The 16060-nt window shown below is 41.0% G+C and overlaps 1 protein-coding gene across 1 annotated transcript in view; it reads right to left on the reverse strand.

Annotated features, from left to right (window-relative positions):
* tbc1d32 (TBC1 domain family, member 32) overlaps positions 1-16060 on the reverse strand; it is a 57445-nt gene that overhangs the window by 19669 nt on the left and 21716 nt on the right. The window contains exons 24-28 of the mRNA XM_069724208.1: positions 9544-9666; positions 7744-7852; positions 5755-5848; positions 5512-5637; positions 2634-2717 (exon numbers count right to left, since the gene is read on the reverse strand). Of these exons, the coding sequence (XP_069580309.1) occupies positions 2634-2717; positions 5512-5637; positions 5755-5848; positions 7744-7852; positions 9544-9666 (536 nt within the window). The remainder of the gene's footprint in view (positions 1-2633; positions 2718-5511; positions 5638-5754; positions 5849-7743; positions 7853-9543; positions 9667-16060) is intronic.

Genomic DNA, 16060 nt, shown 5'->3' on the forward strand with positions numbered 1-16060 from the left:
TCTCGGCCCTCCAAAGGAGGAGGCAGTTCAGAGTTCCTCGACATGTGACTTTAACCGTCTGGAAATATCCCCAGTCCGGGTCAACAGCTTTCTTCCCCTGCGTCTAAAGCCTCCTTTTTCGGCGTCATCCTTTTTCCCACAAGCTGAGTCGAGGACCCCCCAAAGAAGGTCAAGTAAAGTTGGTTTTTCGGGGGGGGAGGGGGGTTCTTCAGAGTGTTTCACAATGTCAGACACCACCCAAGAAAAGCATCATTCCAACTAGTCCTTATTTTATTATTGCTATAAGAAACACCCTAAAGATCACCCTCACGTAACTTTTTGAATTAAATCATTAATTGTTTTTGTTTTTTATTTGCATAACAGTCTCTCCACAAAACCAGCTGCACAAGTGCCTCTCGTGGGAAAACATGTAAGCTTGTTTTGAGAAGCACTGCTGTTCAAGCTGTTCCCGGTTCACCCTCAGTGCACATGTGGGTTTTGTGAGTCTGTCAGTCAGCCTCCCCCGACACACGACTTTACCCACCACCAAGCGTTGACAGGTTTGCTCATCTCTCGAGTGTCTCGGAGATGTGTGAACGAGGTCTGATGATAAAAGTGCTGCTAAAAGTTGATATTTGACCTTTAATTCCACCTCCTGAAAGCCGGTTTCACGTGGTTTTGTTTTCCTAATCCCAACCACGTTGTTTTGTTTTCCTGATCCCAGCCACGTTGTTTTGTTTTCCTAATCCCAGCCACGTTGTTTTGTTTTCCTAATCCCAACCATGCTGTTTTGTTTTCCTAATCCCAACCCCGTGGTTTTGTTTTCCTAATCCCAACCACATTGTTTTGTTTTCCTAATCCCAACCCCGTGGTTTTGTTTTCCTAATCCTAAACATGTTGTTTTGTTTTCCTAATCCTAAACACGTTGTTTTGTTTTCCTAAACTGGTTTGAATCCTACTTGAAGGACCGAGAATACTTTGTCTGTAGCTAATGACACATCAGAGCTGACTAAAATGACATGTGGTGTTCCACAAGGTTCAATTCTGGGGCCTCTTCTGTTCAACATCTACATGCTTCCACTGGCTCAGATTATGGAAAGAAACAAAGTGTGTTATCATAATTATGCAGACGACACACAAATCTACATAACTATATCGCCAGGGGACTATAATCCCATACAAGGGTTGGGTAAATGCATTGAACAAATCAACAACTGGATGTGCCAAAATTTTCTTCAATTAAACAAAGATAAAATAGAAGTAATTGTTTTTGGGGCCAAGGAAGAACGATTGAAAGTCAGCGCTCAGCTTCAATAACTGAAGTTAAAAACCACAAACCGAGCCAGAAATCTAGATGTAGTTATGGATTCAGACCTCAATCTGAACAGCCATATCAAGACAATTACTAAATCAGCCTACTATCACGTAATGAATATATCAAGGATTAGAGGACTTATGTCTCAACAGGATTTGGAAAAACTTGTCCCTTTATCTTCAGTAGACTCGACTATCGTAACGGTGTGTTTAAGGGTCTCTTTTAAAAGTCACTCAGAACGCTGCAGCTCGAGTTCTCACTAAGACCAAGAAAGTGGATTACATCACTCCAGTTCTGAAGTCTTTACAAACAAATAATTGACTTTAAAATCCTGCTGTTGGTTTATAAAGCACTGAATTGTTTAGGGCCAAAATACATTTCTGATCTGCTGCGACCTTATGAACCCTCCAGACCCCTCAGGTCGTCTGGGACGAGTCTCCTTTCTGTCCCCAGAGTCAGAACTAAACATGGAGAAGCAGCGTTCAGTTGTTCTGCTCCACATATCTGGAACAAACTCCCAGAAAGCTGCAGGTCTGCTGAGACTCTCAGCTGCTTCAAATCAAGATTGAATACTTTTCTGTTTGCTGCCTTTAATTGAACCAGACTCAAGGATGTTGATCAATTTCCTGCATTTCTGCATTTTATTACTGTATTTTATTCCTTAAACTACACTGTAACTTTCATTCTATTTTTAGCTTGTTTAATGTTTTAATGACTGTTTTTAATGTTTCGATCAATGTTCTTAATTGTTTTTAAATTAGCTTTTCCTTTGCCTGATGTTTTGATGATTTAAATGGTTTTATGTGAAGCACTTTGAATTGCCTTGTTGTTGAAATGTGCTATACAAATAAACTTGCCTTGCCTTGCTAATCCCAACCACGTGGTTTTGTTTTCCTAATCCTAACCACGTTGTTTTGTTTTCCTAATCCTAACCACGTTGTTTTGTTTTCCTAATCCTAACCACGTTGTTTTGTTTTCCTAATCCTAACCACGTTGTTTTGTTTTCCTAATCCTAACCACGTTGTTTTTGTTTCCTTAAACCTAACCATGTTGTTTTTACACTGCATCAAAATAAGATGTTGATACATTTGTGTATGGTTTTGTACTTTATATTCTGCTACTACAAATAGGTAAAAAAAAAACAAAAAACCAACAACCATGATCTTCATGTTATTTTTATGACCCACAGGGTAACAGAAAGAGAGCTGAGGACAGAAGTTAGATTGATGTTCAGAGAGTCTGGCTGAGTTCACTGAGCCACTGAGTGCCCTGTAGTTGTTTTCCTTTGTTTCCTTTGGACTAAATTGACAAGAAAAAGAAGCTGTTCGTCTCCACTGACCTTTGTGACAAGCCGGAGAGAAGAAGCACTCGGTGGCGGAGCTGGCTAGATGGGCCACAACTTTATCCAGAAGGTCAGCCAGCACTGAGGAGCAAAAACACTCATAAAAAATAAGCTTAGCTACAATAAAAATTGCATTAAAACAAAATCCAATTTCTGCATTCAGATATGTCAGGTGCTTTACTTCAGATATTTATAGTCGGTGGATAATATCCTGTTATGTAGGCTTTTAAGCAGCTGTAAGTGGTCTGGATACATCATTTCCCTGAGTCATCCAGCGAGCTCATAAGCATTAATAAATACCAATAAAACATATAGACAGTTTAGAAATGACGCAGCACTCGTCAAATCTCGGATGGATTTATCTCCGACAGAAAATCATGGATCAACTGCAAAAAAAAAAAAAAAAAACACATACGGAAAAACTTTCAGTGGGGCTTTGTGCATCCGCTCATTTAAATTTACAGCTTCACTGCCCCCCCCTCCCGAGTGTCTCTTGAGTACATGCCGCTCTCAGCCTGGCTTTTAGTGTCATATCACATTGCCGTGCAAAGAAACCACCCTCAATCACTGAAGACCTAATTGCGGGAGTAAGAGGGGAAACACAGGGCAACGAGGCTTCGACAGAAAACACAGCAATACTACAACACCGACCTCTCACAACACAGTTAGGCCGGAAACAAAAATGAGAAGGTACGGAAACCTGCTGATTAACCAAAGTCAGGAGTTTCTAAATTGTTAATATCTTTATAATTTGTTTAGACATGTATTTGAAACACCTTTCTAACACCTTTTTGAACACCTTTACTTTAACTTGGAAAAACTTGGCAGCTGTACCGTGTGTCGTATCCAAGTGGCAACCTTCTGTGATGTCACCCGTCGGTTTGTGAACAGCTGCTTTTGGGATTTTGGCTGTCACAATCTTTTGGGTTTTTTTGGAGATTTTTTTGGTTCCTGAGGACAGTATGCCCGCCCACCGATACCAGAAACCCAACAGCATGTCAATAAAACCTGGCCCGCCCCTAAACATACCTCTCTTTGAGGCCTAATTTTTAATCTGACACTCATCAGAAGGAGTGAATTGAGCTAACGACACCGTAACGATGTGGAAAAAAATGGATTGACATGGTATTTAATGGGAAAATTTGAATGGGATGTCTATGCAGCCAGAATTTTCTTTTGGAGCCAGCCCCTAGTGGCCGTCAGTGGTAGTGCACTTTAAATTTGTTTTTTTTTTGTTGTTGTTTTTGTTTTTTCTTTGCCTTCACTTTTCAGACCCAGAGAGTATTTCCAATCGTTGTATTACTAACCTACAGTTTGCATTCGTTTATTTTCAGCCATAATACTAAAATGATTTGGTGTTTTCCCGGTGACAGTTTTACTTACTTTCAAACATTGTCAAAGTTTCAATTTTACATTTTTCTTACAAAAAGATGTTTTTTGGTTGTTGTTTTTTTCAAAGCCAAACGACATTACCGAGGAGAAAATTGAATGCTACAATGCTCAATTTTAAATTTCACCTGACACAAGCTCACAGGTGCACTTTTCCCCCTCATTCTATACAAATAAATATGCGAATTAGGATGTTTTGTAAACACAGCGGTGCAGCCTTACGATCATTTCACCGGCTGCCAGTTCCGAAAGGACAATGAGCGCCGATCGTAAACCAGCAGCAGGATTCACAATCGCAACTCAGTGACTCTGGTGAATGCTGCAGAGAGAGACCAATTAAGCGATCAATACGCTGACAAGATAGTGAGGTATCGAACGTGTAACACTTCTAATCGTAAGTGTTTTGATAAAGAGATAGTATAGTTAATCATTTTTTTCGTCTTCGGGGCTGAATGAAAGTCAAGTGATAATCACGGCGTCTTCAGACCCACAACCAGACACGAGTAAACCTTCAATAAACTGCCGAGTAAATTGGGTTAATTCAGTAGTCAGACCGTAAATGCTACAATTTTCATCATTGAATGTTTCTTGAAAAGCGAAATACAAGGTTTTTGTGCGGTTAATGATATGCCAAATAAAATAGCACTTGTACAGCGGAGGGGAGCCTTTAAAGATAACGCATCCTGATTGTGGTTCTTCCAGTGAAAAGCCTTAAATGAGCAGCAGAGAGTAAATGCTGTTACAGGCTGAGTTCAACAGAGCGCTGATGAAAGGAAGCAATCACCATACAGTACAAGCATTAATGACAAGATCGTCAGCTACCTCCTTCATTTTGAATGTATTTCTGCCTTCCTTGAATCTCAGCTATTTATTCCCCACATAGGGGGAAAGTAGGCTTACGTGCAATTTTATCGTGGCTGTCAATGGCGATGATGAGCTCTAATAAGCACCACGGACATCACATTTATGTAAAAGTGCACCTGCATTACAATAGAAGACGTCAGCAGACGATGAAGTGCGGTTCGGTTTACTTGGATTGTATCACATAGAATTCGTTTTTTGTGCTTCTCATAATTATTAGTACACTTATTTACAAAGTGTAAAGGGAGCGACAAAAAAAAAAGTGACAGCGTAAAAGCTAACATATTTGACTTTGTGCATGCGGTACGAAGACGTGAAGGTGAAGCATATTCTTCATTGTAAATACTCACTTGACACTCGACAACCCAGAATTAGCTTTTAGAAGTTGTTTTTTTATTGGAGTTACTTGAAAATCTTTATTACTTTTTCTCTTTAACTTTAGATTCCTTTTGTTCGATAATGTAAATTCCCAGCGATTCATTCTATGCCGTAGTCATTGCACACTTCAAAAATGTTGGCAGAGATATACTGTATTATCTTTATGCTACTTTATATTATCCCTTTTTTTTTTTTCCCTAATAGGTAAAATGTCCTCGCTAGGGTTGCCCGAGTACAAGTAACTCACCCTCCCCAGTCAGGATGTTGGGTTTCGAAGTCATGGTTTTGCAGTAGAGTCTCCGACATTTTTCCATCCAGCTATCGTCATTCTTCGGGTCTGCCGACGAAGCCAGAAACGCGCTAATCTCAGAGTCTGTACATGAGTTGGTAAAAAAATAAATAAATAAATAAAAACTAGGTGAAAAAAAAAAAAAATCAACATTATGCAAACAAAGTTATTAACAGGCAGTTTCGTCAATGCGTCTCCTACCCTTTGAGTTCTGGAGGCCCTCCGGTGGGTCCAGCGCGTAGCAGCGAGGCAGTGGGTCGCATGAAAACATGGGCCAGGGGTAAGGATGATCTCCCTGGAGCCAGCAGATAAAGGAAACTCAGTGACGCCCCTCATAACAAGATGTACTGATGTTTTAAAACCTGCATGACTCACGATATTTGTAATATGTTCTTTAATTTTCCCCCTCGACAGTCGTTTTGTCTTTTTATGTTTTATTTTTATGGGTTATTAATGCATAATTATGCTGCACTGACTGTTCGTATTAGTTTGTATTTGAATGCATTACACTAAAACTGTTTGATGGCTGCATTTTCTTTTTAAAACCGTGGAAACTGCGAGGAGGGCGGCGCCGTTACACGCCGACTCGTTGACGACTTCATTACCGAGCGATTGTTTTGCAATGAGCTGGAAGCAGTTCATGACATGGTTGTTTATATTTATGCGCCATCACTTATTGCCTCCTTTTTTTTGTTTTTTTTGTTCTCTCTCTCTACTCCTTCATTTGTTCCTCTTTTTCATGTCGAGTTGCAGTCATTACTCTCGTCATAACTTGTTTTTTTCTGAACTTTTGAGCTCAGCGTGTGACTCGCCAAAAATAATATGCTCTAAATGTTAATGAGATTTAGGAAGCATGCCTTTTGATCCATTTGTCTGTGCGCCCTTCACTCTTCGTGATAATCTCCTGGTGGTATTTGAGTCTACCACTCAGTGATGTGCTTCTCTAGAAAAAAAAAACAAAAAAACATGTATGTTGGGGAAAAGCGCTGATGATCGCATGGAATCATTATGCAGCTTTTAGGACTCAGAAGGATTCTGTGAGCAGCATGGTTTGTAAATACTTGACTGTTTTTTTTTGGGGGGGGGGGGTAATTTTGTTCATAGTTTTTTCAAAAGTAAATCTCAGTTTCTTGTTCTGTCACTAGTGTCACAAATAACCGTCGTTTCAGCACAATGACGAGATCTGTAAAACGTGTAGGAAACACTAAACAAATTTATACTCTCTTTAATATCATTTCCTTGACTTCAGCATAAATTAGCCCCCGTTTTGACTTTAGCATTAACAGCAACTAAATAATTAATATATATACCAAAAAACACAGTAAATCAGGCTGCAGGCTTCGAACACACGACTGATACGGTAATCAGTACGACAATTTTCATCTGTAATAAAAAAATGACCTGAATCACAGGATAGAAATGGATGAATGGGTTTTTGCGTTTGGCTCATGAGCACCAGGAATACTGTTTGTGCATACGAGGAATGGCGAGAGGAACAATTTCCCAAAGTTTTACGAAAATAGTTTTTCCACAGTTTTGGTCCTGACCACACAAAAAAAAAAAAAAAACATTTTGGCTCCATGAAACAACGTTAAAATGTAACAGAACTATAAATGTTTAAGTACGTTTGTCTGCTGAGATCAGTTTCTCTGTGTTTACCGGAAGATACTTTGGTATTTTGTTATTTATATTACTTATTTTAAATACTGTTGTCGATAGTGTTGAATTTTTTTGGATGCAGAAAATCTCATAAAAATGTTAACCCTTTTGAAAAGCAAAGTGTCAATTATCTGTCAGTCTATTATCCATCCACCTGTTACCTGCTTCATCCACGGTATGAAACATAACCAAATGCATTTTTTTGACACTAAAATGTCAAACATATATGGCAAAAAAACAAAAGGCAGCTGTTTTAATGTGTTCAACATTTCGCTGGTTTCAGTCTGTTGATATTAAAAATAAAAAATAAAAAAAAAAGCTGACAATTAAGTAAAAAGCATTTTGTCCCTGCGAACCACTTCGTGCCACTTTTTTTTTTTTTTTAATCTAAAACCCATATTAAAGACACATATATTTCTAGTTCTCTTTCGTGCGAACATCCAAGGCTTTAAAGTGCCAAAGAAGTGTCAGCGTATGAAAAATGAACCGTCGAACCAGTCGAAGGTTGAACGTTAAAGTACAGCTGCTCACCTCGTCAATGGCTCGAGACGGCAGCGTCCTCTCGGACGGACCTCCCACCGCGCTGACCCGAACCAGGACATGATTCCTCTCCACCGACAGACTGTCGATGATGAACCCCCTGAGGACAGAGCAGGAGGAGAGGAGATTAACCTTTATTAAAAGTCTCATTGGAGGTTTTGTAATCGCTTCCACGAGGCAGATTTAGACACCAAAAAAAAAAAGATGTGAGGACAGTTAAATTAAGGGGGACGGACTCGAGCCCTGATGTCGTCAATGTTCAGATCGTGTGAAAAACTGAAAATAAAAGATTACGGAAAAAGTACTCGTGACCAATTATGCAAACATGGATGTGCAAGTGATAAATGTAATACTTTTCTTTGATGAGGTTGAATAAAACATTTTTTTTTTTTTAAATGGCACCGCACTTCTCAACTTCTGTAAGTTCCTGGGTCATGAAGGACATGAAAGACTTGGCGGAGAGTTTTAAAAAGGGTGAAGAAGGGTTTTAATGTTCGCAGCTCGGATAAGATCAGAGAATATTCTAATTACAAAGGCACTTAAGGATCGAAGGGCTGTCACCCTCGGTAGATGGGTTCTTACAGCTCAAGTAATTTGAGCTCGAAAATTTGTAATACAGAGGACGGTTGTTCTTGTTCAGTCCTCTTTCCGAGGGCACATTTGCCAGAAACTGTAATTCACATGCATTTGTTTTAAACAGTTTGTTATGGCTGAAACAAGTCAAGTCAAATTTTAATCGGTGAATTCAGGTGTTATTTATATTTAAAAAGGTAAGAAGCAAACAACAACAACAACAACAAAACAGTAGTAAAGAGAGCAAAAGACAACAAAGGTGAATCAAAGGTTAGATGTGAAAAAAAAATGGAAAAAAAGAAGTTTAGATGACATTGAACGGGAATAAAAAAAAATAAAAGAAAGAGAGGAAGGTAAAAAGAAAAGAAAAGAGGGTATGGCGATGTCCGTGATGATGATGGGAGCTGGAGAGGGCCGGGAGATGGGAGAATAAATTAACAAGTCATTACTCTCCAAAAACTGAGCCAGCACTCAGACACGTGAAAGTGAGTTGGCATTTTGAGGGCCATTTCCATTCATAACCAGCAGCCTCGGCTCCGTCAGCCATTACCGGGAGAGGAGGGCTCTCCAACACACACTTTCAGAAAATGGCCCCCCACCCTCCCCCCCCCACCACACACACACACACACACACACACACTTCCTCTGCGCTTCATTTCATTTTTATTTTGTGACGACACAAACAAACAAACAATTTCTCATCCTGAGCAATGATTACATTGCCAAAATGGGGGGAGGGGAGGGAGGGGAGGGCTGTCATATCAGGATGATGCACAGGGAAGCAAAACAAAACTGTGAATGAGAGACTATTAAAAGGTCTGAATGTCTGCTGGAGGAGCCGGGACTTTTGGAGAAAACATCCAAGGTCTGGGGAAGCTGCAGGAGTCCTTCTGAACTTGGCCGTTTTGGGGGGGGAGGAGCTATCTTTGGATCTGACTCAATCCGATTGGTGATAATACGTCCCCGCCCACCAATAGTGGTAACCTGACTGCACCACAGGCCTGCCAATCAAACAGACACGCCCCCCCCAAAACACAGTATTACCGTAGTTGGAATTCATAGCAGAAGTGAAGTCACATTGATACAAACTTGGTATTTTTTTTTTTTGGGGGGGGGGGGTAAAAAAAAAAAAAAAGGAGGAAAATTGTAAAAACAATAATGACAAAATTGTCTGATCGGTGTACAATAATAGCGCGTTTGCCGTTTACGAGCTCGTACCCGTCCTCGGCGTCCGGGTCGGAGACGTTGTCCTTCTGGCTCTGCAGCAGCATGGGGCGGATGTTGTACTGGCTCTCCAGCAGCAGGAAGGAGTCCAGATTACAGCACAGCACGCTGAGCAGCCTGCGGGCAGAAGCACACAAACAAACAAACACAAACAAAAGGCGGACTAAATACGGAGACGACTGGCAGCCCCGGAGATACTGCAGCAGAACGGCAGCGGTGAGAATTGCAAAGTGTAACTTAGCACATGCTACACAGCGCGGGGAGGGGAGGGGGGGACATTTGGACGTTGGCTGTCTATGTCCTCTGGCCTTCTGTGTCTGCGAGGCGCTGGGTCAGTCGGTACAGTTTACCCCCCCCCCCCCTCCCGTTACAGTTTGGAAACCCAAAGATACTACGTCCCGCCCACCGATAGCCGTAACCAAGTTGCACCACAGGCCTGTCAATCAAACACGACACGCCGCCGCCAAAAACACGGCATTTTGAAGTTTGTTTTATAGTTAACGACAGAATTATTTTCAGATGGACCGCCAGGAGGCTATTAAGAAGGAGCGGCATCAGCCAGCAAAACTGAAATAACTCGTGGAGAAATTTTATTGACCGAGAAATTCATGAGAGAAGTTGAATGGGAGTCTATGGAGGCTTTTTTTTGGAGCCGACCTCTGGTGGCACTCGGTGGTATTGCAGCTCAAAAAAAAAAAAAGGCACTTCTGCATCGACCTATATTTTCAGACTCGGAAGCTACGTCCACTTTTATATCCAATCTACGGTTACAGCGAGTCACAGTTATACAAGTAAAAACCATTTTTTAAAATTAATTATATATGTAAAATACTTCAGAGAGGAACGGAAGCGGTAGCCGCTGTCACAAGACCTTAAATTTCCCTCCCCCCTCCACCTTTCTTCCCTTCAGAGCGGCTCTTTAATTTAGACCATATTTAAGTGCTTATTAGAAAGATCCCATATGCCTGTCAAGGACGTGCAGCATTAATCACAGACCATCTAGTGAATGTTTATTGTCTACCTGCTCTCCAGACTACCGCCGCAATTAATCCTGTCAAAATTGGTCATGCATATTAAATCTGCAGCAAATTGGGTCTCTCAAGGAGGATTGGGATTACTTTTTTTTTTTTTTTTATTCACACCTAACTAGTAAAAGATCCAGGCTCGCTCGGACGTGAGACGGGCGGCACGCCGTCTTTTCTCGCGAGTAATCTGTTGATCCTGAACTCTGTCAGCATCAACCTGACATTACACTTCCTCAGCTGACAGCAACGGAGACCAGCTTCATTTCGTGGCGGACGTAGACCTCCGAAATTCCTCTCTCAGTGCGTTTTAGCATCTCCCAGGCTCTCATCAACTCGACACAAACACACTTGTACGAGGTATATTTGGAAATGTTGCGCGGTATTCTTCTTTTTCTCAATTGCCATTTACCAGCATGAAAACCCAAATAGAGGAACTCAGTTCTTGAGGGATTGAGGCCATAATGACGCGTCGATCAGCTGATAAACGGGTAAACTGTAGAAGGGGGCGGGTCTAATGCATCAAAGGGAAAATCCAGCTGTTCCTTTTGGATCTTAATAACAATAAACTATAACTTTGTTTTTTTTTCTACTGCACGTTCTCTTACGTTCAAGGTAATTTAAGATAAATTCGTGAATTTCTTTTTTGCATTTAATAGCATATCACTGTATTTCTAAACAGTCTTGAGTGCAAGTCGACTTTTTTTCTTCATCGCCACGGCTCTTGGTGGACCAACGTTTTTTTAATTTATTTTTTTTATAAAAATTTTTTTTTAAAAACCTGCAAATGAACGATGAAGTGAGCAGAAATGTCAGAGTTATTTCTGAACATTTAAAAGGCTGTTTAAATGACCCGACTCCCACTTTTCACAAAATGTCATTTCAATGTTTAAACAGTGTGTGTTCGGGCGCTGATGTACAAAAAAGGGTGCATGTTGTGACAGGAGTGTGTGTGTGTGTGTGTGTGTGTGTGTGTGTGTGTGTGTGTGTGTGTGTGTGTGTGTGTGTGTGTGTGTGTTAGTCCTTGAGAGAAACATGTTTCCTTTTTTTTAAGCAGCTGCTGGGTTTCCTGATGTGCCGGGCAGCTGACTGGACTCCCGTTTGACTGACAGGTCGACTCACTCACTCTGACAGCCGCACAGCGAGAAGCTGAGAGTCTGTCAGTCCTTTTCGACCTCTCTCGGTTTGAAACAAAGAGACGGAGAACCGGGCCGACTTCCCATTTGTCTCTTTGATAGTTTTTTTTGTTGTTGTTTCTTTTTTTGGGACCAAGTGTAGTGAAGAACGAGTGTCCAATCGGTGCCGCACTTCTTAAAAGCAAATTATGGCCCGGCAGGGGGGTTTCGTCCTATGATCATTTTCACAACTGTATAATTTACTAAATTCTTCCTGGGTTGGTTAACAAATCATCAGATAAGAGTACAAAGTGCCCACAATTTTTACAGCTGACATAATCAAATTACTCGTTTCATCAAAACAGCAGTCTCTAACCACCCCAAAGATCCTCAGTTCACGAGCACAGAAAAGGAGCACTTTGGTCGACACATCCTTTGTCAAATAATCGATTATGTCAGCTAATTTTAACTGACAGATGTCTATGAAGTCCAACAATCTTCCCCCCAGAATAGTTGGAAACTCAGAATATATAACTGATTCTTTCACCACTCCCAACAGAAAACGCTAATGCCCGTGTCGCCTTTGACTCGGGATCACGCCAACCGACGGAGCGCAGGGCCGTGATGCGGACGGAGCAGCGTCACATACGCGTATGCTTCTTTCTTTCTTAGCTGTATAAACGTCTATTTATGTTTTATATGTCTATTTATGTCTGTCCGCGGTTTTGTTTCTTGGAGCTCGGGCGCAGTCGGCGTCTGAAACGCAGCAATTCATCTTGTTGTCGTTCAGACTGACCGGGACGACAACGTACTCTAGTTGATGGACGCTTCGCAACAGGTTTACGGCAGATGATCACTTCCTCCACGAAGGCCGATCACATCCAACCGGGAGTCATCTGCCGGGCGGTGTGTGACCGACGAGCGTGCCGCGGATCGATTCGTCATGCAGATGGTCAGCTTCATACCGGGCGCTATTTAGAACGTATCACTGGAAGTCAGAAGTAGAAAAAAAAAAAAAAAAAATATTAAAAAAAAATAACAAAATTGGAAAAATCCATATTAACGTGGTGCCAGCTGAAATGTTGCATGAATTCATTTCTATTCAGTCACGAAATCATTTTTTTTTTTTAAAAAGACTCGACAAGCAGAAAACAAGTGCTTGAGTGAATCCAGGTGTGAAAAGCCCAATTAGTAGCTGAATTTACATATTCACATCACGACAATCAACCGTACTATTGGGCCTTTGACGCTTTTTAATCCGTCGTTAAAACAAAAAGTTAATCTCTTCCACTTTGTCTTCCGCCTGAGGGACGCTTTAACATCTGACTTTACGGGAGCAATAGAATAAAAACAAAAAAGTTTACCTTAATAAAAAAAAAATAAAAAAAAAATTCTAATTCTAATCAATTGTAATTCAGTTTGTCACGAAACTTTTCCTTCATTTTATCACAAATGTTCCCGTCTAAGCTGAAGATATCTGTGGGAAAAAACTTTTCAATTCTCACACGTCAGAGCGTCATTTTAACCTTCAGACTTTTCCTACAGCACAGAAATAATGCTCCTCACCTTTTCATGTGCTGGCATGCTGTATTTTAAAAAATATATATATATTTTTTTTTTAAAGTTTTATGCTCTCTTTCCTGCTAATGTCCGCTGTACAAAAACAAAGCCAGGCAGCGTTGATTTTCTACAGCAAGAGAGTCGAATAAAGGCGATCCCAAACAATTCAGACAGGGGGTGGAGGAGGCGGGAAGATGAGAGCCGGTCGCCATGACGACAAAGAGGCTTTTAGCAAACGAGGAAAAAAGGGGCCGAGGGATTTTTACCTCTCACTAGCTCGTGAGGATCGAGAGGGGTGGGAAAGGTGGGCTTCTTTTGTTGTCGTTTTGCCTTTCGAGGGTGCTGCACTTCAGGAATGCCTCGGCGGGCGTTAGCACCGAGAAAAACACGGCAGGGGGAAAAAAGGTTTTGCGGCCCGAGAGTCGTGATGCAGGAGCACGAGGCTGGCGGAGGAGCTGCTGCAGCCAAATTTATTATTTAAAAAAAAAAAAAAAAAATTAAATGTGTCAGCAACATGCTATTAAACCTTCCTACCTAGTTTTGCCTATTTTACTAAAAGTTCTCTTACTTTTTCTATCAGTCATAAGTTTTAACATATTTTAAGCCTTTAAAAAAAAAAAAAAGATTTCTAAAATGTAGGATTTTTGCACTTTAGGGTTCGATGCCAACACAGAGGGCCGGCTCCACTTTCCTCGGTGCGACTTTTCTATTTCCATGTGCAGTCCTAAACTTAAACCTCTTTTTTTTTTTGTATTTCTTTCTTTGGTTTTTCACTCATTTGGCGCGACAAAAGAAAAAAACAAAAAAAAATGATGCTAACACGTTAATCTGTAGCGTACTTTACGAGCGTTTTACACGCTTTGGCGACATACCGGGTTTGTAATAAGAGGAATCCGGAACAACAACAACAACAACAACAACAACAACAACAACAACAACAACAACAAAACTACAGCTGATAAAAGACCCATATTTACATTCAGAAAATACATCCAGAAAAAGAGATTTTTCTCAGAGACAAAATGTAATGTGTAATTTATGAGTGTGACTCGTGCCATTGTTTAAAATACAAAACTTGAGTGAGTCACGTTGTCGCAGCGGGTGAAGAAGTGTTCAATCAGTACAGCGAACACAGCTGTTGCGTATTTTAAATGGATTCCAGAAACACCGTCGCGCCGCCGTGAAACGAGGCCCGACAAATGGACTGTTTACTCTCGCTTCGGTCCTATTTGCTTGAAAACTGCTGAGCTCGGCTGTTTTAGAAAAAAACGACCGAACCTCTGCCATTATAATACCGATAGTTTATGAGACCTGTTTGCAAAGATCTACGTCCTAGGCGTAACCCCCCCCCCCCCACCCCCCCCCCCACCCCCCAAAAAAAATAAATAACACAAACACACATATTTTCTTCTGGTAAAGAGGATCTCAACGCGTGGCTGAATTTCCTTTATGAAAATCCAACACGCGACTTTTCTTTATGTTCCACGACATCCGGGAGAATAAAATACATTCCGATGGAAGAACAACCCGCAGCCGTTATCTATTATTCATTATGCGGCATTATGTGATATATCAACCCCCCCCCCACCCCCCACCCCCCCACACTCCCTCTTTCCACTGCGGTGACATAATCACACGAGGTGGTAATTTGTCTGCGTTTGACCTCAGGTGAAGTTTCCGTCTCTCATCTGACGCATAAATAAGCAAGACGAGAAACTCGCGGATAAAACCTCATGAATATACGCGCGCGACATGAAAGCTGCCGGTGACAAAAATCACAGTTCAGCATAATGATGGGTTTTTTTTTTTTTTTTTTGTGCAAAATTACGTTGTTTTTTTTTTAGATATATATTTAAACCAGCTGTTTTTGTAGGATGTTCACTCACAGAACGTCCGTCAATCAGACAGCTGTTTGTTTTGTGTAATTACTTTTCAAGTTTCCTTCCTCGTTTGCGGTCGGAAAAGCAAGAAGTAAGAGGTGGCAAAACAAGTAATTTCATCGTCAAATCAGGAAATGATTTAGGAAATGAGATTTTTTTTTTTTTTTTTTTTTAACCAATCACAGTCGCGGTTTCGAGGCGGAACCTGTTTCGTAGGAACATCGGTACGTGGAGACGCATTAAAATGGCTAAAATCCCTGCAAAAGACTAAAGAGGAACCACAAAGTCCTGCCTTGTTGCAGGATCCGAATACACGTCGCACTTGTTTGAGCGGTTTGCTGCTCGGAGGGTCAAATTATTATTTTTTTCTTTTTACCTGTTTCTGAAATATCTATTGCTTTGTTAAAGAAAATGGTAAATTAATTGCTCTTTGCATTTTCCCTTTTATACCTTTAAACCGTGATCCAGCTTCTGCCCTCAATCACACACAGAGGTGGCTTTGTTAATACTGTATTTATGGGAGATTTTAATTAACCCATTTATTAACCTACTTACTACACTATGTAGTTTTTAATCATATGCTTGCACTATTTCTATTTTGGCCTTTTTTTTCCCCCCTTCCATGTTCTTTTTATTCTCATATTTCTTGGTACACATTGTTTATTAATCAGTGCAGTGTCCTTCTGTGTCGACGCTGCCTTGCTGATGCAATCCCCCCCACCCCCTCTGGGATCAATAAAGCCCACTCCGTATACCGTGCTGTCATATCCCTTCAGGCGGAGTGAGGGGGGGGGCGGCGGTCTGAAAATCGAATGAAAATAGGCAGCGTTGCATTGTGGGTGACGACGTGTTAGTGTTGTGAGTGTTTTGGGTTCAACTGATGCGGCTCACACTGTGTATTAGTAATAAGTACAACTGTCATGATGGGGGAAAA

Source organism: Brachyistius frenatus, unplaced genomic scaffold, assembly GCF_029030835.1.
Source record: "Brachyistius frenatus isolate BFR_SWC_R1_liver_20210118 unplaced genomic scaffold, ASM2903083v1 Contig_365, whole genome shotgun sequence".
NCBI classification, from domain to species: domain Eukaryota; kingdom Metazoa; phylum Chordata; class Actinopteri; family Embiotocidae; genus Brachyistius; species Brachyistius frenatus.